This window comes from Somniosus microcephalus, chromosome 10 (genome assembly GCF_052327205.1).
Source record: "Somniosus microcephalus isolate GS21.2 chromosome 10, FLI_Smic_1.0, whole genome shotgun sequence".
Lineage (NCBI taxonomy): Eukaryota > Metazoa > Chordata > Chondrichthyes > Squaliformes > Somniosidae > Somniosus > Somniosus microcephalus.
In genome coordinates, this window is record NC_140996.1 from 6,316,297 (window position 1) to 6,342,305 (window position 26,009).

Here is a 26,009-nt window from a genome sequence, read left to right on the forward strand (position 1 = left end):
TTTGGGACATGGCTGGGCTCAATGCTATTAAAACCCCAATATTAGAGAGCAGGGGAATCCACAAACAAACTATTTCATTCTCCACTCTGATCACTACACAGTACTCTGCTCCAAGATTGCACATTTGAATTGTAAAAAAAGTCTGACTTTCAATTAAATTTACCAGAAGAACTCTTGAACCAGCAGCACACCTGCCCCACCACTACAGCACACCTGCCCCACCACTACAGCACACCTGCCCCACCACTACAGCACACCTGCCCCACCACTACAGCACACCTGCCCCACCACTACAGTACAAAGTTCACTGGCCTGTGTGTACCAGACACTCATTCCTTAACTATACCCACCACCCAACAACACTACCATTTCCTGGTTATACATTTTAACACTAATGCACAAATTTAAGTCCTAAATTAACATTAAAATCTTGCTTTAGAAAGTGGAGGAGCAAATGTTTCACAACCACAGGTACCCATGAAAATTTTAAGCTGAAATACCAACTCCTCAAAGATGGAATAACACTGAGCATTGCTATAGTGAGACTTTGGAATTGTTATTAAATGAGTCCAAACTGCTGCAGACCACAATGAACTTTGATCTACTTCAACTAGATTTCTGAAGCTGAAAAGATTACTGCTATCGATTTAGTAAAAATAAATACAGCTCATTTTGCATTATAGTGCAATGTGTTGTCTCCTCACTCATTCTTCCCTTGGCAATTTGGTCAGAGAGACAGCTTACAAGGACCCGTTACTCCCAGTGAAATCAAGGTACATGAACCCCACCCCCCACAAAATCAACAGGAGCATCTCCCAATGAGCTATTCAATGCTTTTGGTTAATGCATCCAAAGCATTTAAGCCCCAAGTTTCTCACCCCCTCAGCCTCTGTACTGAGTGACTCCTCATCCTCCGTACTGAGCGACTCCTCATCCTCGTGATTTCAAACACCATCTCAGCTGCCCTTGCGCGCTCTCCTCTGAATGCACTGCTGTCCTTTCCACCCTAAACCAATCCCTCCATATAAACGTCGCAGCCCATATCCACGGCAAGCCCCTCGACCTTGCCTCCTCACCAAGCCTCTCTACTCCCATGGTCTTAACCACCGACAAGGCCTTCTCCAACCACTTCCTTGTATCATCACCCACATCCCCCGCTTCCTTCTGCATCTATCCTTGCGAAAAACTCACCCAAGTAATTTAGAACTGCATTATCCAACTCCCAACAGCCCAGCCTTTTGCCTTCCATCACCGTGATCCCCAGCACCAAATTTATTATTCTCATTGGCCTGCAATTTGCGGCCCCAACGGGCACTTAGAAGGTGCGTACGCACCCGTAAGGGCCGCGCATGTTCCGGGTTTTCGCGATCCAATACATCCCAGTGAAAAGAGCATCCGCGGACGGAGAGTTGGGCTATTTGATAGATCATAGATTTTTTTTCTATGATAAATACAAGTAGTTGTTGTACCAAAGTACAAGTGAGATGTATACATCATCCAGTTTTGTGAAACATATTAATTAGAACTATAAATCCAGAACACATTTGATTCAGATTTATGGAATAAATGGAATCTTCAAATACTTACAGAGATATCATAGTGCCCTGGTGGGGCGACATACGTGACAGTTCCTCTGTTTTTTGGAGGAAGCATGATCTTGTGCTTAATAAGAGAATTCTCAAACACGGAGCCGTAAATATCTCCACCAGTGATGTGACTACCAACCTGAAAATAAAAAACACAAGTTACAACTCAAAGCATAACCAAAAACTATTTTTGAAACTCTTCAACCTATAAATCCCAGTCTCCATTACTTAAGACGTTCACTAAATGTCACAAATGCAATTTCTTGTAATCATCCAGCTGGGTGGGACTGCACTCGCTGGTTCCATTCTTACCTATCTAATCATAGCCAGAGAATCACCTGCAATAGCTCCACATCATTACCTCTGGTGTCCTCTAATCAGCTATCCTTGGCCCCTTCTATTTCTCATCTATGTGCTGCCCATTGGAAACATCATCTGAAAACACAGCGTCGGTTTCCACATGTACAAGGACAACACCCACCACCACCTCTCTTGCACCCTTCCACTGTCTCAATTGTCAGACTGCTTGTCCGACATCCAGCACTAGACGAGCAGAAATTTCCTCCAACTAAATATTGGGAAGACCGAAGCCATTGTCTTCAGTCTCCGCCACAAACTCCGTTCCCGAGCCACCGACTCCATCCTTCTCCCTAACATCTGTCTGTGGCTGAACCACACTGTTCACAACCTTGGTGTCATATTTGACCCTGAAATGAGCTTCCGACCACATATCCCTGCTATAACAAAGACCGCCTATTTCCACCTCCGTAACATCGCCCATCTCCGCCCCTGCATCAGCTCATCCGCTGCTGAAACCCTCATCCATGCCTTTGTTACCTCTAGACTTGACTATTCCAACGCACTCCTGGCTGGCCTCCCACATTCCACCCTACGTAAACTTGAGGTCATCCAAAACGTGAGGTCATCGGCTGCCCATGTCCTAACTCGCACCAAGTCTTGTTCACCCATCACTCCTGTGCTTGCTGACCTACATTGGCTCCCGGTTAAGCAACGCCTCGCCTCCGCGGCTCCCCACTCCGCCCCGGCTCCCTGGCAGCACCTCCCCAGCTCCCTGCTCTGCCTCGCCTCCGCACTCCGCCCCGGCTCCCTGGCAGCACCTCCCCGGCTCCCTGCTCTGCCTCGCCACCGCAGCTCCCCACTCCGCCCTGGCTCCCTGGCAGCACCTCCCCGGCTCCCTGTTCTGCCTCGCCTCCCCACTCCGCCCCGGCTCCCTGTTCTGCCTCGCCTCGCCTCCCAGCAGCACTGGCCTGCACCTCCCGGTAACCCGCTGCAGACATTAAATTTGCAGTTTTGATATTGGTTCCTGGACGTGTGGCTCTGGTTCCTGGCTCAGTGTCTGTCTCGGTATGTCTGAAAGTAATTAGAATTACATTTTCTAACCATCAACAGAATACCAGTGTTAACTAGTGGCTACTTGCTTTGAAAACAGTTTAAATTTTACCTGAAAACAACTTCTAAAATTCTTCCTCTAGCTTTTCTTCAAACAAATAGGTTTTGTTAGAGACAGAGTGAAACAGTTTATCGTTTGGCTATCTTAAATGCTACCGAGTTATGTGGGGAAATTGTATACACAGCACATGCTCAGACTGCGGGAACTGCCTTCAGCTGACAGTCACTGATCTGGGCAAAAGAAAAATCATATCCAAGCCCAGGTTTCGGGGACAGGCGGAGACCTTTACACAAAACCGAGGTATAACAAGACACAAAGCAGCTGATGAATGTAATCATGTTATTGTGAAGCACTGGAGATTGCCAGTCCCTGTGAAACTTGCCTCAAAATCAATCACTGCCTTAAAGGAGGAAAAAAGTTGAACAAGACAAATCACTGGAGAGATTATTCAACATTGTCTTGTATTACAATATTGAGTTTGCTTGGCTCAGTGTGTCAGCTTGGCAGTAGGGGGCACTCTCCACTGAATTAGAAGCAGGCAGGTTCAAGAACCACTCCAGGATTTGAGAACATAATCTAGGCTGACACTTCAGTGCAGTACTGAGGAAGCGCTGCAGTCAAATACAACTTATTTCATACAAGACGTTAAATCGATGCCCTGTCTGCCTGCTCAGGTGGGAGTAAACGATTCCATGGCGCTACTGAAAGAAGAGCAGGGAGTTCTCCTGGTATCCTGGCTAAAAATACCTCCCTCAATCACCACCACCAAAAACAGATGAATTGCTCCTAGATATGTGAAGAGAAAAAGATTGGTGAAGTCAAGCGTAGGTCCCTTGCAGTCAGAATCAGGGGAATTTATAATGGGGAACAAAGACATGGCAGACCAATTAAATACATACTTTGGTTCTGTCTTCACAAAGGAGGACACAAATAACCTCCCAGAGATGTCGGGGAACGTAGGGTCTAATGAGAGGGAGGAACTGAATGAAATCAGTATTTGTAGGGAAATTGTGTTAGGGAAATTGACGGGATTGAAGGCTGATAAATCCCCAGGGCCTGATAATCTACATCCTAGGGTACTTAAGGAAGTGGCCCTAGAAATAGTAGATGCATTGCTGGTCATCTTCCAAAATTCTAGAGACTCTGGAACAGTTCCCATGGATTGGAGGGTAGCTAATGTAACCCCACTATTTAAAAAAGGTGGTAGAAAGAAAACGGGGAATTATAGACATGTAAGCCTGACATCGGTAGTGGGGAAAATGCTAGAGTCCATTATAAAAGATGTAATAGCAGAGCACTTGGAAAACAACTGGATAAAGTCAACATGGATTTACAAAAGGTAAATCATGCTTGACTGATCTACTGGAATTTTTTGAGGATGTAACTGGTAAAATAGATAAGGGAGAACCAGTGGATGTGGTGTATTTGGACTTTCAGAAGGCTTTTGATAAGGTCTTGCATAAGAGACTAGTGTGCAAAGTTAAAGCACATGGGATTGGGGGTAAGGTACTGACTTGGATAGAAAACTGGTTGGCAGACAGGAAGCAAAGAGTTGGAATAAACGGGTCTTTTTCCGAGTGGAAGGCAGTGACTAGTGGGGTACCACAGGGATCGGTGCTAGGACCCCAGTTATTCACAATATATATTAATGATCTAGACGAGGGAACTACAGGAAACTTTGGTTTATCCGGAGGTTAACTGTCCAGAATGCTCGAGCCACCGGCAAAAATCAGGAACCGTTTCGTTAGGTTTTTTTTCTTTTCGTTGCTTTTTTTTCCACCAGTCAGGCTCTGCAAGGTCTCACTGAAGCTGTTGCTAAGCTACAGAGATGCTTGCAAGGTACGGCCGACTGTTTAGAAGCTGTACAGGGTTTGTTGCCAGATATGGAGCTCAAAATCTCCGTATGTTTCAACATTAGCGCTGGTTTGTCCGGCAGTTTTGATGGGACAGCAACAGCTCGGTCCCGTCGGTGCCGGATAGCACAAGTTTCCTGTAGATGCAATATCTCCAAGTTTGCAGACGACACAAAGCTGGGTGGGCGTGTGTGCTGTGAGGAGGATGCAGAGAAACTCCAGTACGATTTGGACAGGTTGGGCAATTGGGCAGATGCAGTATAATGTGGATAAATACCACACCTTGAGTATTGTGTGCAGTTTTGGTCGCCTTATCTGAGGAAGGATGTTCTTGCCATGTTTTGGGGGGGGGGGGGGGGGGGGGAAGTGCAGCGAAGATTCACCAGACTGATACCTGGGATGGCAGAAATGACACATGAAGAGGGATTGGGTCAATTGGGCTTATATTCGCTAGAGAGAGTTTAGAAGAATGAGAGGGGATCTCATTGAAACTTATAAAATTCTAACAGGACTAGACAGACTAGATGCAGGAAGGCTGTTCCCGATGGTGGGGGAGTCCAGAATCAGGGGTCACAGTCTAATCACAGGATAAGGGGTAAGCCATTTAGGACAGAGATGAGGAGGAATTTCTTCACCCAGAGAGTGGTGAACCTGTGGAATTCTCTACCACAGAAGACAGTTGAGGCCAATTCATTAAATATATTCAAGAAGGAGTTAGATATATTTCTTAAGGCTAAAGGGATCAAGGGATATGGGGAGAAAGCAGGGACAGGGTACTGAATTTGGATGATCAGCCATGATCGCATTGAATGGCGGAGCAGGCTCGAGGGGCCGAATGGCCTACTCCTGCTCCTATCTTCTATGTTTCTATGCTGCGACCTGGCAGAGTTCAATTGGCTCCCTCAACAGTGACTGGTGGATGAAGGAACAGGGGACGAAGGGATATGGAACATGGTGGGTAAATGTGATTAGGACGATCTGCTTGAGCGGAGAGTAAATGCCGACACGGACTGGTTGGGCCAAGTGGCCTGTTTCTGTCTTGTAACCTCCATGTATTTCACGTCAAAAAAGTAATCCACTGGCTGCAACACACTTTGGAATATCTAGAGGCACGCGATAAATGCAAGTTATTTCTTTCTTAGCTACTGAGGAAGATATTAAATCCTAACATTGCAGCAGAATAATGCATGGATTAGAATTCTGTTACTGTATCACAATCCATGTAACAATTAAAATGGATGTTTAATAAGAGGCGGCCTGTCTGAAAGAATTGATTGAGTTAAATCTTACTTGCTGAAAGCTCTTACCCGCATATTCTTGGAAGGAGTAAATTCCCACTTCAAGTTTCTGCTCAGAGCATGCACGTTGACACCACGGGGGATGTAAATACTCTGCGTCAGGTCATTGATGTCCTTTAGAGGTCGCTGGATCCCGTCAAAGATGGCTCCCATGATGCCGGGCCCCAACTCCACAGAAAGGGGTTTCCCTGTACGAAGCACAGGATCTCCAACAGATACACCAGCTATTGGGTGGGAGCTCAGGAAAATACTGCTTCAAATATTCCTGATAAAAAGATTAAGCGTAATCAAGTTCCAGGAACGGCACTGTGTGCCTGCAGCCCACCCTCGCTCATTGTTTAAGCTCACGCACAAAAAAGAAACAACTTGAAAAAGATACTGAAGGGCAACTATTGCCCATGGAATCATTTCACAGAATGGGTGGCTGCCTTCGGTCACAGGGTACTTCTTTCCCCCTTATTGTCACCTGGTTTTTCTCTATTTTTCTGCCTCTCCCAGGAGATGAAATGGCTGTTGGAGGGGGAGGGGGTGGTGTGAGAGAGGGAGGAAGTGTCCGGTCATGATGCTGCAGCCATGAGTGTGGGGCAGGCTTGATGGACCAGCTGGTCTTTTCCTGCCAGTCAGTTTCATATGTTCAGAAGGACAGGGAGGGAAGGGGGGGATAAAGAGACCAAAAAAATGCATTTAAATGCTTCTAAAAATAAACTATTCCTTGCCCAAGGCAAATGTGATTCTTAATGGTGTATGACATTACAGTATTCTGGAGTTACAGGAAAAACATGCAGATCCTTTCCTCAGGCAATTAGACGGGTTGCGTTTGCGATGAAGTACGTAGTCTGTGGAGGAACAGGCTTGAACCCCCCCATTTGGCCTTTTCTCATCACACGCTTGTTTATCTGCTTATCGCTGGACCATCCTCTCCTCCAATCACATCATTTGCTGCAAGGTACATTTTCTCCAGTCAGCCACCTTCCAAGGGCCACTGGGAATGGGCAATAATGCAGCTTTTGCCAACGTCGCCCCCATCCCAAAAATATAGTTCTACCGGCATCTCGCGCAGGTTTATATGGCTAACAATAAGGAAAGGATACAGGTTTCTTCATAGACTTGGATTGTAGCCATATCTCCCTCCAAGCGGATAATCTCACCAACCAGCTCAGAGTGACCGACACGAACCAGCTCGTACATTGCTGCTCCAGCCATATTAGAGGCGGTGACAACTGGAAAGCACACGGAACAGAGAAACAACAAACGAGTAAATGCATCGTCAGAAGCACGGGAATTTTAACAGAACTTTCCATTTAAATCTAAATAGTCAAGGTTTCTAGATGGCAGTTCACTGCAGATAGGGAACAGAATCATTTAGTCATATTTACAACTGATTTGCAAAATTTTAAAAGAAACACTTTTATTCTCCCAAGAAATGGAAATGGATTAAAAAAAAAACCAGGAGCAGACCCTCGCCCTTGAAATAAGAGGGAGGTGAGGAATCTGATGAATGTAGAGGCATTGTAGCACAATACTTCCTGGTCAAACCCTGTATGTTAAAAAGACTTGCATTTCTATAGTGCCTTTCACGACCACCAGACGTCTTAAAGCAATTTACAGCAAATTAAGTACTTTTGAAGTGGAGCCACTGTTGTAATGTAGGAAACGCGGCAGCCACTTTGCGCACAGCAAGCTCCCACAAACAGCAATGATAATGACCAGATCATCTGTTTTAGTGATGTTGGTTGAGGGATAAATATTGGCCAGGACACTGGGGATAACCCCCCTGCTCCTCTTCAAAATAGTGCCATGGGATCTTTTACATCCACCTGAGGGGGCAGATGGGGCCTCGGTTTAACGTCTTATCCAAAAGATGGCACCTCCGACAGTGCAGCACTCCCTCAGCACTGCACTGGAGTGTCAGCCTAGATTTTTGTGCTCAAGTCCCTCGAGTAGGACTTGAACCCACAACCTTCTGACTCAGAGGCGAGAGTGCTACCCACTTTTATTGGGCGGGGGGGGGGGGGTGAAGACTTGTATTCACTGAGCCACAGTGTCAGCTGTGGCTCAGTGAATACAAGTCTTCCCCCCGCCACCCCAAAAAAAATGGTATTTTTCCAGGCAGCAATGGAATTCACCAGGACAACTAAAGACCTTTAGCAGACGCAAAGGAGAGTGTACTTTACACAGCAACACATTCCCGGACATCAACGTGGCTGTTTAGCAAGCCGCGAATGAATGAATTGCTCACCGGGGCCAGAGACACCATGAACATATCCAACCATAGTCTCGCGGTCCTCATCCTGTATCTTGGGAAGTTTGCTGAAATCCATCTTGATCAATCTGAAACGGTTTCATAGTAGACAGTATATTAAGTAAATAAACTGGTGATAACTGAAAGCCTTGTAAATTTCAGGCTCAAAACTAAGAAAAAAATAAATCGGTACTTTTCTTTTCAAACTAGTTAGCTTTAAAATATGTATTGCGTACTGATACACGGTTACAAGTAATGCTGGTTGTGCTGGTCCAGTGTAGGGCGGCTGGATCATGTAATCACTAAACAAAAATAATGAAATCTCAGGATATAATCAAAGTTACAAAACAAGAGTTAATTTTGCAGTCACCGCACACTTGGCTTACACACTGGACAGTTGAGCGCACTTTTCACTGGGCTTACTGCTGTACAAATGGATCAGATCACAATTGATTGAAGTGATGTGGACTTTCTCAACAAACTACGTTTATTCATAAATAAAATTCCAGCGTCACCTACAATGCCCTCTAGTGTACAGCTCCTCTTCTGCAGGTTCAGAAGCATCCTCATTTGCACAGCCAAAGTGACGAAAATCCTGCTTTTATTGCACAAGATTCTGGGATTACCTCAGGTCACCAGGTCATAAATCGAACTCCAACATTATGTATCCAACAATGCTGACAGCTTTTAAATCAAAGTTTATAGATAGCTTCTAGTTGGTTACAACATAGTTCTTTCACTTCTTCAAGCCAAGCCTCAATTCACACAGGCTAACGGGGTTAACTGGTTTCTCGGTTGTTTGGGCAATCTTGGTTTAATTCCCAGTAGGAGTGAAATACTTACTCCCCAATCCAAAGCGACACTAAACTGACAATGCCAAAAGAAGCCTGTATTCACTAGAGTTTAGAAGAATGAGAGGGGATCTCATGGAAACGTATAAAATTCTGACAGGGCTAGACAGACTGGATGCAGGGAGGATGTTTCCCCTGGCTGGGGGGTCGAGAACGAGGGGTCACAGTCTCAGGGTACGGGGTAGGACATTTAGGACTGAGATGAGGAGAAATTTCTTCACTCAGAGGGTGGTGAACCTGTGGAATTCTCTACCACAAAAGGCTGTGGAGGCCAAGTCACTTAAGGAGATAGATAGATTTCTAGACACAAAAGGCATCAAGGGGTATGGGGAGAGAGCAGGAATATGGTATTGAGATAGAAGATCAGCCATGATTATACTGAATGGCGGAGCAGGCTCGAAGGGCCGAATGGCTTACTCCTGGTCCGATGTTTCTATGTCCCGTTCAAGTGGCCCGATCTTGGGAATGTCTTGACTTCCACAAGGTGAGTAATGGTCCATTTGCTGGCACTGATGTCACCTTGATTGGAACTAAGTTCATGCATGACGGCTATTTTTCCAAGAGCACTCACTGGAGGGGCTAGTACTCCAGAGACGCTTTGAAAAAAACAGGAAAGCTAAACTTTCACCATCTGCAAAATACTGAGGAGGAAACCTAAGGAAAAGATTACACAGCACCCTAAAATAAAACACATTGTAATGAAACAGAAATTTTATAATTACTACAGTATTAGATATAAAACTCGACAGCACTAGAGAGAAAGCAGAATACAATTTCTACATAATCTCCATAATCTCATGAAAACTTCAGGATTACCTCCTCGGACTTTACACATCCCAACAACATTCTATCTGGATTAACAATTTACCACCACAGAACGCAACGCTGCTGCCAGTTTGTAAATCATCACCTCCAAGTTCTTCCTGATCCATCTTGTTGGTATAGTTAGCACCAGGTATGTTCATGTACCCCTGTCTGCACCAACAGAGGCTCTTGTAAATGTAGCAATCCCATGAAGATACTGGCCCTGAAATTCCTGGACAGTGGGGCAAGATTTCCAGATGTGTCCCTGGCCCCATCCCGAATCCAAGGATGAAAGTCATTTTCATATGGCTTGGGAGAGGGGGTGCCATGTCATTTATAGTGTTACTGGGGCTGCGGTCTCAGACCTGGGGAGGGTGACAGGAATTTCACTGCAGCATCTTGCAGGGTCAGCCTGGTCAGCTTCAGACGGCCAGAAACTTCTCAATTTTAAAACTTTAAAGCTGCCACTTTCCCCAATGGCAAATCGATCGCATTTGGACTGGAGAAACCGGCTGTGGGCCCCACTTCCACCAGGCTGTGGGCCCCACTTCCACCAGGCTAGGAATTTCAGGCCCACTTTATGTTTCAAACATCCAATTATCCCCCTCGCCCACTACGCCTGAAGTCCTTGCTGGAATATCTCCCACAGCTGCTGGCTGTCCTCCAGTCGGGCCAACATTCAAGTGCAAGATTGACAGCTGCAAGTCAACAGTGGGGAACATCTTGGTGAACCCAATGCTGTCCTGGTCCAATGTGTACACGTGCACACTTCCTACACAGTGATCAGGACCAGGAATCCTGGCCAATTCCACCCTCCCTAGCCAATGGTGCTGACACCAATTAAAGCAGTCCGACAACTGTCCACGATAAGATCAGCCAACTCAACACAGCCAACTCAACACAGAGCTCAGGAATTGAACCTGGGACCTCTCTGATCTGCAGGGGTCAGATCAGCTACTCACAACCTTCATCAGCTAGGCCATCACTGCAGCTCGGAAAATCAAACTTAAAGGGAATTGATTCCTTACTACATTTAGTTCTTTGGCCAGCTACAATGAACCGATTTGTACAAAACACTGAGAAAACAGGATACGATTGCAGGTAGACAGGAACCCAGCTCCAGCATGTACAGCTTACTGATGCACAGAAATTTAGCCTCGATGGGCCAATAGGAGCTCCAGCCCATTTTCACAGGGTAGATAATACTTACGATTTCACCAATACAAAATTAAGACAGTTGTTAAGTTTCTGCAAGACCGAACTATAACAGAGAACGCCAGCTTTCACACAGAGCGGCGGATCAGCTGCAAGTGTAGAATGCTCTACTGTCCAACACCTCCATTAAGGTTTCGAACAGCAGAGACTCCATCTCTTGGGAATTCTGATCGTTTCAGTTTCCAAATTATAAATGTCATCAATTTTAACTACCTCAGTTTCCCATTAGCCAGCCAATTCATTGTTAAGTTTACAACATCCTCCTTTATCCCATGAGCGTTTACTTGAGACTCAAAGGACGGGACCCTGTGACTATCCTAATATTTTCTGGAGAAATGAAAAACAAAATACAATCCCCTTTCACCTCGCACACCAATTTTGTTGACATGCCAAATTTATTGGTTTAAACGAAAGACAGTGTGTGTTCACTCTGGTTAGATTCTGATATTTCCTCCATTGCGCTAAAAATTAAAAAGGCAAAAAATACACTGAATCAGGAACACCCCAGTGTTAACCAAAATCCAAGCGAACTGAAGTTTTTTTTCCTGCAAAGGGTTATTAGAATATGGAATACATTACTACAAGTGGCCAATTCAATCGCAATGTTTAAGAGGGAGTTAAACACGAAGAGTATGAGAGAGTGGAGAAGAACAAGCCAACGTGACAGTAGATAGCTCCAGCGTGAGGCCAACGTGATTGTACAGTAGATAGCTCCAGTGTGAGGCCAACGTGACTGTACAGTAGATAGCTCCAGTGTGAGGCCAACGTGACTGTACAGTAGATAGCTCCAGTGTGAGGCCAACGTGACTGTACAGTAGATAGCTCCAGTGTGAGGCCAACGTGACTGTACAGTAGATAGCTCCAGTGTGAGGCCAACGTGACTGTACAGTAGATAGCTCCAGTGTGAGGCCAACGTGACTGTACAGTAGATAGCTCCAGTGTGAGGCCAACGTGACTGTACAGTAGATAGCTCCAGTGTGAAGCCAACGTGACTGTACAGTAGATAGCTCCAGTGTGAGGCCGTGACTGTACAGTAGATAGCTCCAGTGTGAGGCCGTGACTACAGTAGATAGCTCCAGTGTGAGGCCAACGTGACTGTACAGTAGATAGCTCCAGTGAGGCCAACGTGACTGTACAGTAGATAGCTCCAGTGTGAAGCCAACGTGACTGTACAGTAGATAGCTCCAGTGTGAAGCCAACGTGACTGTACAGTAGATAGCTCCAGTGTGAGGCCAACGTGACTGTACAGTAGATAGCTCCAGTGTGAAGCCAACGTGACTGTACAGTAGATAGCTCCAGTGTGAAGCCAACGTGACTGTACAGTAGATAGCTCCAGTGTGAAGCCAACGTGACTGTACAGTAGATAGCTCCAGTGTGAAGCCAACGTGACTGTACAGTAGATAGCTCCAGTGTGAAGCCAACGTGACTGTACAGTAGATAGCTCCAGTGTGAAGCCAAGTGTGGCATAGTCACAGTGGCCTCCTGCTGTGCTTACTTTTCAATGATTAATAGGTTAACACTCTTGGACACAGCAAATCTCAGTGACCCCTCCCCCAGCCGCTCCCCCCACTTGTCCAGGATATTACTAACCCAACAATGAGTGAAATATTCCATATAGCATGAGTTTTATGTATGACTGTAATGTACTTCTAAGTAATCCCAGAACGCAACATTTAAATGATGCATTTGCATCAGTACCACAAAATCTGTACGACCAGACAGCAACCACCCCACACACAGACCCACCAATCTACACCATGGCTGCGGATCGCACAGACTTTACAACAACCACCTGTTGGAGGAAATTTTAAAATGGCACCGTAGTGCCTGCTGGAATTCTGGACATTCATTAACATTTTGCAGACACTGGCACAACAGGCAGCTGACTTGATCTGCTTACACCAAACGTGTGATGTCACTTGCACAGAACAGTAATATAATTAAGTTGTTTGCTAACGGTATAATAATATGATCAACTTGTTTTTGATAGAATGCGATTAAGGGTTGCTAAGCTAGCGGATAGGCCAAAGTTAAAGAATGCTAAAGTGCCCGATTGGTCAAATGTAATATGGTATCTTTCCTGATTTTAAATGGTATAAAAGGAGCACGGCTGCTATTGCAAAATAGAGAAGTTTGGCGATCACATCCATAAGGTGTTAGCGCTTCTCCCAGAGCTCTGTAGTATAATAAATACTGTTCTCCTTTGATTGGTGTCCATGTCCGGTTTATTTAAAGCAGAGAGTTAAGTTGGGTACGCGTCGACTTTGTAGATCACTTAGTCCGCTCAGGCACCAATTAATTCTATATCACACCCCACGCACAGACCCACCAATCTACACCATGGCTGCGGATCACACAGACCAGACAACAACCACCCCACGCACAGATCCACCAATCTACACCATGGCTGCGGATCACACAGACCAGACAGCAACCACCCCACGCACAGATCCACCAATCTACACCATGGCTGCGGATCACACAGACTTTACAGCAACCACCCCACGCACAGAGCCACCAATCTACACCATGGCTGCGGATCACACAGACCAGACAGCAACCACCCCACGCACAGATCCACCAATCTACACCATGGCTGCGGATCACACAGACTTTACAGCAACCACCCCACGCACAGAGCCACCAATCTACACCATGGCTGCGGATCACACAGACCAGACAGCAACCACCCCACGCACAGACCCACCAATCTACACCATGGCTGCGGATCACACAGACCAGACAGCAACCACCCCACGCACAGACCCACCAATCTACACCATGGCTGCGGATCACACAGACTTTACATCAAAGGAGCTTTATATCAAAAAGCACAGACATTTTGTAAAATCTACCGTCCACATTGTTAGCAAACTACTTGTCTGGTGAGTGGAAATTTTCTAAATTTAGTTAAAGTAGTGAAATATTAATCCTGGTCACAAATCCATGCAACATTTAAGAACAGTATTAACGTGCCCAATATAAAAACCGAGTCCGATAGAAAGGCCGTTCCCAAGTTGGCCGAGTTACTTAGTAACAATGTTGGTTAGGATCTTGGTGCTGAATATTTTATAAAAGCATCAAACACACTAAGGTTTTCAGCATGCCCATTTAATTGCAAAATACACTGACGTTTACTGAAAATCCAAGATTTGTTTGAACATTAGAGGGCTTATAATACTTTTACAGGTACATTAATTAATTAAATGCAGACAATTTCAAGTATGTTGGTTTTTGGAAATAAGCCAGCATAAGAGGAAGACTAATAGTTTGATAAAAATCTTGAAAGTACTTAACTTTGAGGTGACCCATTACATGCTCGCAGACAGAACCGTGGCAAGTCTCTTGCGCAGGTCACTGATGCAGTTAATTGGAAATGCTTTCACTGTGGCCTGTGTAATATTAGCAACATTCTGCAGAGCAAAAATCTTATTCAAGGAGATTTATTTGTAACACCAAAAATTGCCAGCTTTGAACCTTCATTCTACTGAACAAGACATTTAACAGCACTATAGAAGAACAAAAACCATTTATACAACCCCCCTGACACAGAACGGCTAAGGATTTAACAAGGGAGTGAGATCAGGACACCAAACAGATAGAGAAGAATTAAGGGGGAGTGAACTGATCACACTGCTGAACACTTAATATGATGCGTTTTAAGAAAGGAATAGACATAGCATGGTGATAGGTTTGTCATTGGACAGAATGCTAGCGTGTAGGGAGACAGTGCCTGAAAGATGGCAGAGTGAGGGATAAGCTGCAAACCAGGGTCTGAGGAACAGAAGGTACTTTCTAAACATGCAGCACAGTCTAGACATATGGCTGGAAAGGGCTGCACAGGTAGTGATGAGACTGCAGACATGTTAGAAAATAAGGGCAAGTGCTCTGTAGTCGATATGCTGATTTGCACATTAAACTTTCAAGTACCACTTATTTGCAAGCATTCTTTTCATGGTGATTACAGTTGCTTATAGACTGGATAAATTGGTAACACTTTAAAATTGATTCCACTATTAGCCAGGAGGTTCTGCTTTCTACTATCTATGAAAATAACGGAGGTGTTTTAAACTCAACATCTTAATAAATGAATGCTTCAATGATGGCATCCGCTTGTCAAGTGGAGAGTTTTGCTTAGATCACAATTATGCCTCAGTATTTTAATACAGGAAACTTTTTTTTATCCGGCACCGACGGGGTGCCGGTTCATCAAAAATTCAGGATAACCGAAAGCTATAGTAAAAGATACGGAGAGCTGACAGCTCCGTATAAAGCAACAAACCCTGTTGCTTAGCAACAAGTGCAGAACAATGGCCACAAGTTCCAAGCGTCTCTGTAGCTTAGCAACAGCTGCAGCCACACCCTTGCACAGCAACAGATCGAGGAAGGCAAGTACAATATGAAGTAAAACTTACCTGAACCTACTGAATTTTGCCGGTTAACCAAGATTTCCGGTTATTTAGGTGCCGGTAAATCGAAAGTTTCCTGTACAGATTTTGCATTTCTCCCGTCAGGACAGTGGGTGGCTCATGTCTACCAAGATTCACAAATTCAGTCAAACTAATCGAAGATGGTCCTTTACCTTGTCCTTCGCCGGAGATTAAACTACATGCAATATAAACAAGTCACAGCAAAATTGACCCCCATTTTTTGTTTGCCCTCGATAAATAATTTATTGAATGTAGAATTTTGAGCAGACCAAAACCATCGAGAGTTACAGTACAAGAGGTCATTTGCTCAACTGTGCTGGCTCTGCTCGAGCAGCCTAAAGTAATCCCACTGCCCTGTTCTGTTCCCCATAACCCGGTATCTCTTCCTCTGCTTCGAATGTTTATCCAAATTTTCCCATAAAATATGCAATGATCTCTGCCCCAACTCGTTCTTGTGGCAAAAACATTCCATACTCCAACCCTCCATTTAAAAATAGATTCTCCTAACCTTGCTCCTCATTTTAAATTAATGAGCCCTCGTGACTGACCTCCCAACCAGAGAAAATAGTCTTTCCCTATTCACTATCAAAATCTTTCCTAGTTTTAAAATCTCCTATTCTCTGCTCCAGTAGAAATTGTCCTAATAGGACCAGAGGAACAGGCCGAGGCCATTCAGTCCCTCGAGCCTGTTCAGCCATTCAATGAGATCATTGCTGATCTGTAACCTAACTCCATGTACCCACCCTTGTCCAGCAAACATCTATCAATCTCAGATTTAAAATTAACTGAGCTGGCATCTACTGCTCTATGTGGGAGAGAGTCCCACACTTCTACCACCCTTTGCGTGCAGAAAGGTTTCCTAACTTCTCTCCTGAATGGCCTGGCTCTGATTTTAAGGTTATGCCCCCTTGTCCTCGACTCCCCCACCACCGGATAAAGGTTCTCTCTATCTACCCCATCAATTCCTTTCAAAATCCTAAAAACCTCAATCAAATCACCCCTTAACTTTCTATATTCCAGGGAATACAAGCCTAAGTTTATGTATCTCCTTGTATCTAGTGTGTATCTCCTCAAATAGAGCTTCCCGTCCCCAGAATCACCCTGGTGGATCGAAGCTATATGCGCTGTATGGCTTTAATGCCCTTTCAATAATGGGGTGCCCAAAACTACACAAAGTACCCCAACTTTGGCCTAACAAATGCATCATTACTTCTTTACCTTTTTTCTTAACGCCTCTATTTATAAAGCCCAAAATACTGTTGGCTAGGACCAGAGCACATTTCGGTGGCATCATCTTTTCTTGTCCCTAAAATTTTCTACCTTTTTAAAAAAAAATCCCAAAGCAAACTGTGAATACATCAAAAATATTAATATAGCAACTACAAGTAGAGTTAGTTTAAAATTGGAATTGTAAATAGGAATGTTAGAAAGAGACTAGCTTTTTCTAAATGACAAGAACACTAAGGGGAGGTTGAAAATCCTGAAACGTTAACTCTGTTTCTCTCTCCACAGATGCTGCCTGACCTGCTGAGTGTCTCCAGCATTTTCTGTTTTTATTCTTTATTATGGAGTTGTATTTTAACTTTTATACAGTGATGTAATGGTAATTCCCCAGTCAAACACACTTGGAGACATAGAAACATAGAAGATAGGAGCAGGAGTAGGCCATTCGGCCCCTCAAGCCTGCTCCACCATTCAATGAGATCATGGCTGATCATCCAAATTCAGTACCCTGTCCCTGCCTTCTCCCCATATCCCTTGATCCCTTTAGCCTTAAGAAATATATCTAACTCCTTCTTGAATATATTTAATGAATTGGCCTCCACTGCCTTCTGTGGTAGAGAATTCCACAGGTTCACCACTCTCTGGGTGAAGAAATTCCTCCTCATTTCAGTCCTAAATGGCTTACCCCTTATCCTTAGACTATGACCCCTGGTTCTGGACTCCCCGGCCATCATAAACATCCATCCTGCATCTAGTCTGTCCAGGCCTGACAGAATTTTATAGGTTTCGATGAGATCCCCTCTCAATCTTCTAAACTCCAGTGAGTATAAGCCCAATCGACACAATCTCTCCTCGTACGTCATTCCTGCCATCCCAGGTATTAGCCTGGTGAATTTTCGCTGCACTCCTTCCATGGCAAGAACATCCTCCTCAGATAAGGCGACCAAAACTGCACACAATACTCAAGGTGCGGTCTCACCAAAGGCCCTGTACAACTGCAGCAAGACATCCTTGTTCCCGTACTCGAACCCTCTTGCTACGAAGGCCAACATACCATTTGCCTTCTTAACCGCCTGCTGCACCTGCATGCTTACCTTCAGCGACTGGTGCACAAGAACACCCAGGTCTCTTTGCACTTCCCCTTCTCCCAATCTATTGCCATTCAAATAATAATCTGTCTTCCTGTTTTTGCCACCAAAGTGGATAACCTCACATTTATCCACATTATAGTGCATTTGCCATGTTTCTGCCCAATCACCCAACCTGTCCAAATCGTACTGGAGTTTCTCTGCATCCGCCTCACAGCATACCCTCCCACCCAGCTTTGTGTCGTCTGCAAATTTGGAGATATTACATCCAATTCCCTCGTCCAGATCATTAATATATATTGTGAACAGCTGGGGTCCTAGGACCGATCCTTGCGGTACCCCACTAGTCACTGCCTGCCACTCGGAAAACGACCCGTTTATTCCAACTCTTTGCTTTCTATCTGCCAACCAGTTCTCTATCCAAGTCAATACCTTGCCCCCAATCCCATGTGCCTTAATTTTACAAGCTAATCTCTTATGCGGGACCTTATCGAAAGCCTTCTGAAAGTCCAAATACACCACATCCACTGAGACCGCACTGCTATAATTGACGGATTGATTTTACACACAGAATCTGTATTGTGTAACTACCCTCTACTCACTGCATTTTGCTGGAGAAATAATCCTACTTTTAATCGGGAGAAGTTGCTGTCGTTTCGGTCACGAATTCAGCTTATGTAGTTCGTAGAGACTGTGTTTAAATCGACTTTTTGCTGTAAATCTCAGCCCTCGCCTCCAACTCAATGACTGACAGTGGTGTCAATACTCAGTCAGTTTTATTAATGGGGCCTATGGTGGCGACACTCAAAGTACCTGCAATAGGCACATTCGCAGTTTTTAAACCCACGGTCCTCTCCACTATCACTGAGACCGAATAGGCAGGCCCTGTGCCCGGTGTTACAAGAGTGCAAATGCAAGAATCAGCATGTCCCTTGTTTTCATCTCTTCACCATGACACCCACACATGGCAGGCACAGCATCTCCCCATCCCCCTCCCGACAAGCTGCCTGCGGAAAACTGTGGCGAGGCGGGGATGCAGCAGAGTGCGTCTCCATGTTACTTTCTGCCTCCACGCACCCCAGCTCTTCGGGGGAAAAGAAAGAAAAAAATTCCACCAGGAGTAAAGGAATCAGATGGAAAGCCTAGGCCCGAGTGTGTAGTATAACTTGGGAGTGAAGCACCAAGATAGAATTCGAGCAAGTGCTACAAGACTGTTTGCAGGAGGTTCTCTCACCTGTACACTAACCACAACTAGTGCACAGCCTAGAAACTTTTTAAACGTTAAAACTGTAACATCAGCAAAGAGCACACTGCCTTGCTGAGTTCGCCAACATTGCAAATGAGCCAATATTTGGGCACAGGTGAGAAGAGTTCTGCTTTGCCCAGCCAGAGCTCTCTGTATAACTAAACACTGCTGGCTCTATCAATCCCAGCACGCATCAGTCTCAAACTGAGATCTTCAATTAATGATAGCAAAATACTGCGGATGCTGGAATGGTGCAACGAAGAAACCTAAATCTGCCTAAATTTTATTTTGAATCATGAAAAGCATTAATAGATGCAGAGGAGAAATCTAGACAATCCAATTAAAAGGCAAGAACTAATAATTTGATATTAGCTTATTTAAATTAGAAGTGAAAAAGAGGGGTGAATGGCGGAACAGGCTTGAGGGGCCAAACAGCCTACGCCTGTTCCTATGTGAATATAAACTTTGCCAACACTTATGAAACCAAGCGTCATACAGAATATGCACTGTACAAACTGGAAAGCAAAAATTGCAGCACATTTGTTTTGAAGTACCAAATGTTTAAGGTACTGTGCATTTTCAATTACTGCAGCTGAACTGACCTAGATAATAGCCTGGGGTTTCCTCCGCATATATGCCCAGATACACACACAATCTGGGCATAAACATGGCTTAAAAGATCGGAGAATTTTGGGCGTAACTGAGCTAGCGCGCAATTACAACATGCCCAAGTCGCCTTGATCTTTTACATCCATCCATCAAACCCTCCGTCCAAACAAATCTCCACCCACAAAACTGGCCGCACATCCCAGACTCTCAAATGTGAGTATCACCAATTGGGCTTGTTCGGCAGTCTCCCAACACAGTGACGGGATTTTCAGATGCAGCACGAAACAGTCATTTTTCTGGTTCTTTAATTGCAATTCTTTGCCCGCTTTTTAAAAAAAATTATCCTTACTGAGATCTGCTCTCTATTATCTGTTTCTTTTAATGCATTTTTATGGCAAATCAGAAGTCACATTAAAAACTGAAAAGCTACCCTGAATGCAGGCTCGTACATGTTGTGCCTGATGTGCATGCATGATGGTTGAATGAGTTGAAAATGAAATTTCAAGACTCAAGGAGAAAACATACTGGTGTAGGTTCAGCATTTCCTTGGGCCCCCGATTGTTTCAGCTGGTATATGCCAATTTACACCCATTTTGATTTTGGGCATATTCTAATGAGATTGGGAGGATGCTTGGGCGTTTGCGACAGACCCTGGCAAAATGGGCACGATTTCGGGTGCAACTTCCGGGTTTGTGCCCATGGAGGAAACTCCAGGACAACTTATTTAAGAGCACATGATAAAGCTCCCTAGATAGTTGGGCTAATTGAGGTAGCCAAGCCATGAAGACCAAGGTGGTCTCCAGATTGATTCCCGATCCGTGCGGTTAGCTTGCCTCAAGTGGAACCACTGTAGATGCGCAATTAGCCAGCATCACAATTTAAGGAAGGAAAAAAAGCACATACAAAGCTTTTGCTTCTGCTCGCTATCCGGTGACACTCACTAGATGCGCACTGTGGATGTTGGGCGATGATGGGGAAGGGTTGGCTGTAATTGGTACCCTCTAACACCAGTCGAATAGCCTATCAAAGCTCACTAAGTTCACGTCAAGAATAGCCACATGGATGCCCAAAGTTGATGGCTACCAGATCAAGACCCCAGTAAGGAAAGTTGTTTTTGAAATTTGGGAACACAATTATTTTCCGCCCATAAATTACCTAAGGTGGTGACGGCGGTCTGTAATTGTTTTTACAACTGAGTGGCATGCTAAGCCACTTCAGAGGGTATCGAGTCAGTCACGTAGCGTGGACTAGAGTCACAGGCAGGCCAGACCGAGTAGGGGTGGCAGATTCCCTTCCTTGAGGAACATTAATGGACCAGTTGGGTTTGTACAACAATCCAGGAACATTACAGTGTGGACCATCTACAAAATGCACTGCAGCAACTCGCCAAGGCTTCTTCGACAGCATCTCCCAAACCCCCGACCTCTACCACCTAGAATGACAAGGGTAGCAGGCGCATGGGAACACCATCACCAGCAAATTCCCCTCCAAATCACACACCAGCCTGACTTGGAAATATATCATCATTCCCTCATCATCGTCGATCAAAATCCTGGAACATCTCCTACCTAACAGCACTGTGGGAGTACAGCAGACTGTAGCGGTTCAAGGCGTCAGCTCACAACCTTCAAGGGCAATTAGGGATGGACAATAAATGCTGGCCATGCCAGCGATGCCCACACCCCTTGAATGAATAAAAAAAAGTATTTTTTTTCTGGTACCTAGCCAACAGATTAATTTAATTCAATTTTGCAAGTTGGCATGGTTGGATTTGAACTCATATCTTGGCTGCCACTCCAGTACCATCGCCACTACACTGCTCTACCCACTAATGCCTTCAAGCTACCCACTAATGCCTTCAAGAGGCGGGTAAGGAAGAAATTATGGGGAAAAAGGAAGAAAAAAATGCATCTACACCTAGGACACAAAGCCCCACCAAATAAGCACGTTCCATAGCCTGACTCCGTTGATAGTTCAGCAGGAGCTGGACCTCAGAGCAAAATGGTAATGTCATCCTGCTGCAGTCTTCTGACATTGGGCAGAACAGAATGCAGTTTCTCTTGTCACACTGTTGTAGTATTTAACACGTATGCTGTAGTTGGCCAGCTAAGATCACAAGATAGCCAGGTTACAGCTACTGAAACAAAAGTTGGCTCCAACTAGATCACCTCAACTTAAAATCAATCCAAAGTATTCGTTTGGAGATTAAATGTATTGGTTCTGCTCTAACGTCTGGATTCAACACCCCACATCGTCCAATGGACAATCATAACATGCACTGAAGCTGCTCTTTACACGTAACAGGACAAGTCCAGCTCCTTGAGTCAGGGGCAATACTAGCAAATATGACATCAGCTACAAGTCACAAATAATTGACACTGAGTTCCAGTGCAATTGCAGGTCCGTGACACATGACACTTCAATGTTCTGAGGCCACAGAACATCAGAACACCAACCTAATTCAATACAGCTCAACTCATAACTCTCACCAGCTTATATAGCTGACCCATGTCAGACCTAACCAACAAAGCTCCAAGCTGACACTGGGTACCAAGCATTCCATTCCCAAACAACATTTCAGTGAGCACAACATTTCTACCCAGTTAAAAACACATACCAATGAACAGCTTTTACACCCAAAACAATTGCATCACTTAGTTGGAAGAGATAAAAGCTGGAAAACAATTTAAAAACCTATTTCAAAATTTAAAAAAATGTGCATCTCCTGTGGTGTAATATCATAGAATAATACAGCACAGAAGGCTGCTATTCGGCCCATCGTGCCTCTGCCGGCTCTTTGAAAGAGCTCTCCAATTAATCCCACTCCCCCCTGCTCTTTCCCCAGAGCCCTAGCAATTTGTTTTCCCGCTTTAAGTATGTATCCAATTCCCTTTTGAAAGTTACTATTGAATCTGCTTCCACCGCCCTTTCAGGCAGCACATTCCAGATCACAACAACTCGCTGCGTAAAAAAAAATGTTTCCTCATCTCGCCTCTGGTTCTTTTGCCAATCACCTTCACTCTGTGTCCTCTGGTTACCTGCCACTGGAAACAGTTTCTCCTTATTTACTCCATCAAAACCCCTCATGATTTTGAACACCTCTATTAAATCTCCCCTTAACCTTCTCTGCTCCAAGGAGAACCGCCCCAGTTTCTCTAATCTCTCCACAGAGTAGAGTTAAGAGGCCAGGGATAATTGAGCTAAGGTGTGGAAATGTAATTGAGTCCCTGTTTCAAATCATACATTCGGTCTTTATTTTTATGTAATATTTTAATGTGTGCATATAAATTACAGTTATTTCCCATTATATTAGAAGATTAGTGTAGACACAGCTACAGGCCTTTCTAAGTCTTCATTTTAAGCCCTGGGTTGGAATGTAGCTTATAAGTTGATACTTCAGCATTGTACTCACGTGTGAAGTCTTGAGATTCAATTAACACTTCAGCGTGTATAATTTCTGGGAGATTCTTGAAACTCACCAATGCCTTAAAAAGCCCCACTCCCTCTCCCACAGAAAATAACACTTTGAACTGAACTCAAGATTTCACATTCTATTCAGGCTAAATAAATCACTCATTACTAAGTGGGACAAAGTCTCTCCATGGTCAATTAACATTACTCCAAACTAGTCAAAATTAGGTTCTTTTGCATTAAGAGAAGACAAAAAATGTGCAGGCGGAGATCTAATTCTTTACATAACCTAAAATTTAGGAAAAAATGTACTCTTGTGCAAGACATACAAGGATGACTATGTATTATACAAAGAATTCCATAAAAAGGTGCACAAATTATTAGGGTTGGTATTCTTTTAGTCACTACACCATCTCGAATACTTTAACTTGATTCCTCACTACTAGTATTCAAAAGCCTCCTTAAAAAAACTCTCTCTCATTTGTGCTTCTGACCACCCTCCCCTTTCTTGATGTCCCCATTATTCTGCTTTAAACAGTCAGGCTTTTAAAAAAAAGCATGGAGCCGTACACAAATTTTTAATTGAGAATCTGAAGTCCAATTTCCATTCTATGTTCGGTGATCCATTTTATAGATAAGCCACACAAATTGTAAGAAGTCACAAATGCATGTTATATACACCTATGTAGGTATATATGGACATCATGTAGAAACTAATTTAAGATTATACCACTGATACCATATTAACAAAAAAGTTGTGTATAACTCTACTTCAAGATCAGTATAAAATATTTGGTAAAGAGTCATCATCAACGCTTTATATATTTACAAGTGAGGCCATTTCAGAATGAAATTCCTCAAACGTTCTCTCCAGTATCAGATGTACAATAGGGAGTTGCTCAGTGCATGCTGGTCTTCCTTCATGAATTGCAAAACGACCGTTTCACTTCCCAATACTGGTGCAAGTCACTGCTCGACTCCTCCATCTCTCCCTCCCTCCCCTCCTTGGATGATTGATGTAGTTATGCAGTGATACAGTAGATCCTCAGCCAATTCACCTGCCAGTTACATGCAGACATGTAACACTTGTCAGCCTGGGATGGAGAGGGAATTGGACCAAGTTGTTTGGCAGGGGGGGGGGGGGGGGGGGGGGGAAAGCACTGTGGAAGAGTGAGTGAGTGTGAAAAATGGGTTTAGGGGTGAGAGAAAATGGTTTGAGGATGACGAGATAAAGGAAGATGCAATCCAGCCAGTGGGGAGAAAAGAGGGAGCTTGTAATCTGGCAGGCTGTGGGGTGGGGAGGGGAAGCACAGAGTTTTGGTCTCCTTATCTGAGAAAGAACATACATGCCTTAGAGGTGGTGCAACAAATGTTCACTAGATTGTTCCCTGGGATGAGAGGGTTTCCTATAGGGAGAGATTGAACCTATACTCTGGAGTTTAGAAGAATGAGAGGTGATCGCATTGAAACGTAAGATTCTGAGTGCTTGACAGGGTAGATGCAGGGGGGATGTTTCCCCCTGGCTGGAGAGTCTAGAACCAGGGGTCACAGTCTCAGAATAAGGGGTTGGCCATTTAGGTCTGAGATGAGGAGGAATTTCTTCACTCAGAAGGTGCTGAATCTTTGGAATTCTCTGCCCCAGAGGGCTGTGGAGGCTCAGTCGTTGAGTATATTCAAGGCTGATGATCAGCCATGATCTTATTGAATGGCGGCGCAGGCTCGAGGGGCCGTATGGCCGACTCCTGCTCTTATTTCTTATGTTCTTGTGATCGATTTTTGGGCTCTAGGGGAATCAAGGGATATGGGGATCAGGGAGGAAGGAAGTGGAAAGAGGAGCAGAGATGGGGAGAGGAGAGGGATGCATCGGACCGAGGAGGTTTTGGGGGGCGGGCAGTCGGGCGGGGGTTGAGGGGGAATCGGGCCGAGCAGTGACGCTCTGAGTTTGACAGGCGCCTGGTTACCTTCCTATTTATTTCCCGCATAGCACAAACCGGGGGGGGGGCGGCTGTTGAGGGGAGATCAGCTATCCACCCACCCACCCCACAACACCCGTCCCCCTCACCCGGAGGCTGTGCAGCCGGCGGCAACCCCAGGCTCGGCCGATCGGCCTGCGGACTAAAGTCAGTCAGACACCCGCCCACGGGTGTTTTATAAGGGACCCTTCCTGTGCCGGGGTTGGGGTGAGATAGGCCGGCTCCCGCCTCTCGCGCTCCTGCCGTCCGCTGACAGTGAGCCGTGGATTGAGGTGGGCCCGGGTGTTGAGTTGGGGGGGTCCGGGGTTTGAGGTGGGCCCAGGGTGAGGTGAGGTGGGGTTGGGGGGTCCGGGGTTTGAGGTGGGCCCAGGGTGAGGTGAGGTGGGGTTGGAGCCGGGGTTGGGGGGTCCGGGGTTTGAGGTGGGCCCGGGGTGAGGTGGGTTGGGTGGTCCGGTAGGCCGGGTCCGGGGTTTGAGGTGACCCGGGGTGAGGTGGGTTGGGTTGGGTTGGGTTGGGTGGTCCGGAGTGCGAGTTGGGTTGGGGGGCCCGGAGTGAGGTAGGCCGGGTTTGAGGTGGGTTGGGGGGTCCGGGCTCCTTTACCTGCTCTGCTCCGCTCCGCTCCCGCCTCTCGCGCTCCTGCAGTCCACTGACAGTCAGCTGATACCCGCCTCCTGCGCATGCGCGTACTCGGAATACGCAGGCGGGGCGGGGCCACAGAAAAAGCACTTTTAAAAAAAACTCGCTTTTATTGTAATATTATTACCCCAG

General features: G+C 45.2%; 1 protein-coding gene across 2 annotated transcripts in view; it reads right to left on the reverse strand.

Moving 5' to 3' along the window:
• The window catches only part of atp6v1ab (ATPase H+ transporting V1 subunit Ab), a 55,221-nt gene extending 29,272 nt beyond the window's left edge, over window positions 1-25,949 (reverse strand). For both annotated transcript variants that reach the window (XR_015079679.1, XM_085998373.1), the window contains exons 1-5: window positions 25,842-25,949; window positions 8,388-8,479; window positions 7,240-7,368; window positions 6,158-6,372; window positions 1,588-1,725 (exon numbers count right to left, since the gene is read on the reverse strand). Coding sequence is in view for 1 of the 2 variants with exons in the window: in XM_085998373.1 (XP_085854499.1) it covers window positions 1,588-1,725; window positions 6,158-6,372; window positions 7,240-7,368; window positions 8,388-8,469 (564 nt within the window). In the remaining variant the exon portion in view is untranslated. The remainder of the gene's footprint in view (window positions 1-1,587; window positions 1,726-6,157; window positions 6,373-7,239; window positions 7,369-8,387; window positions 8,480-25,841) is intronic.
• Window positions 25,950-26,009: the final 60 nt, after the last annotated feature.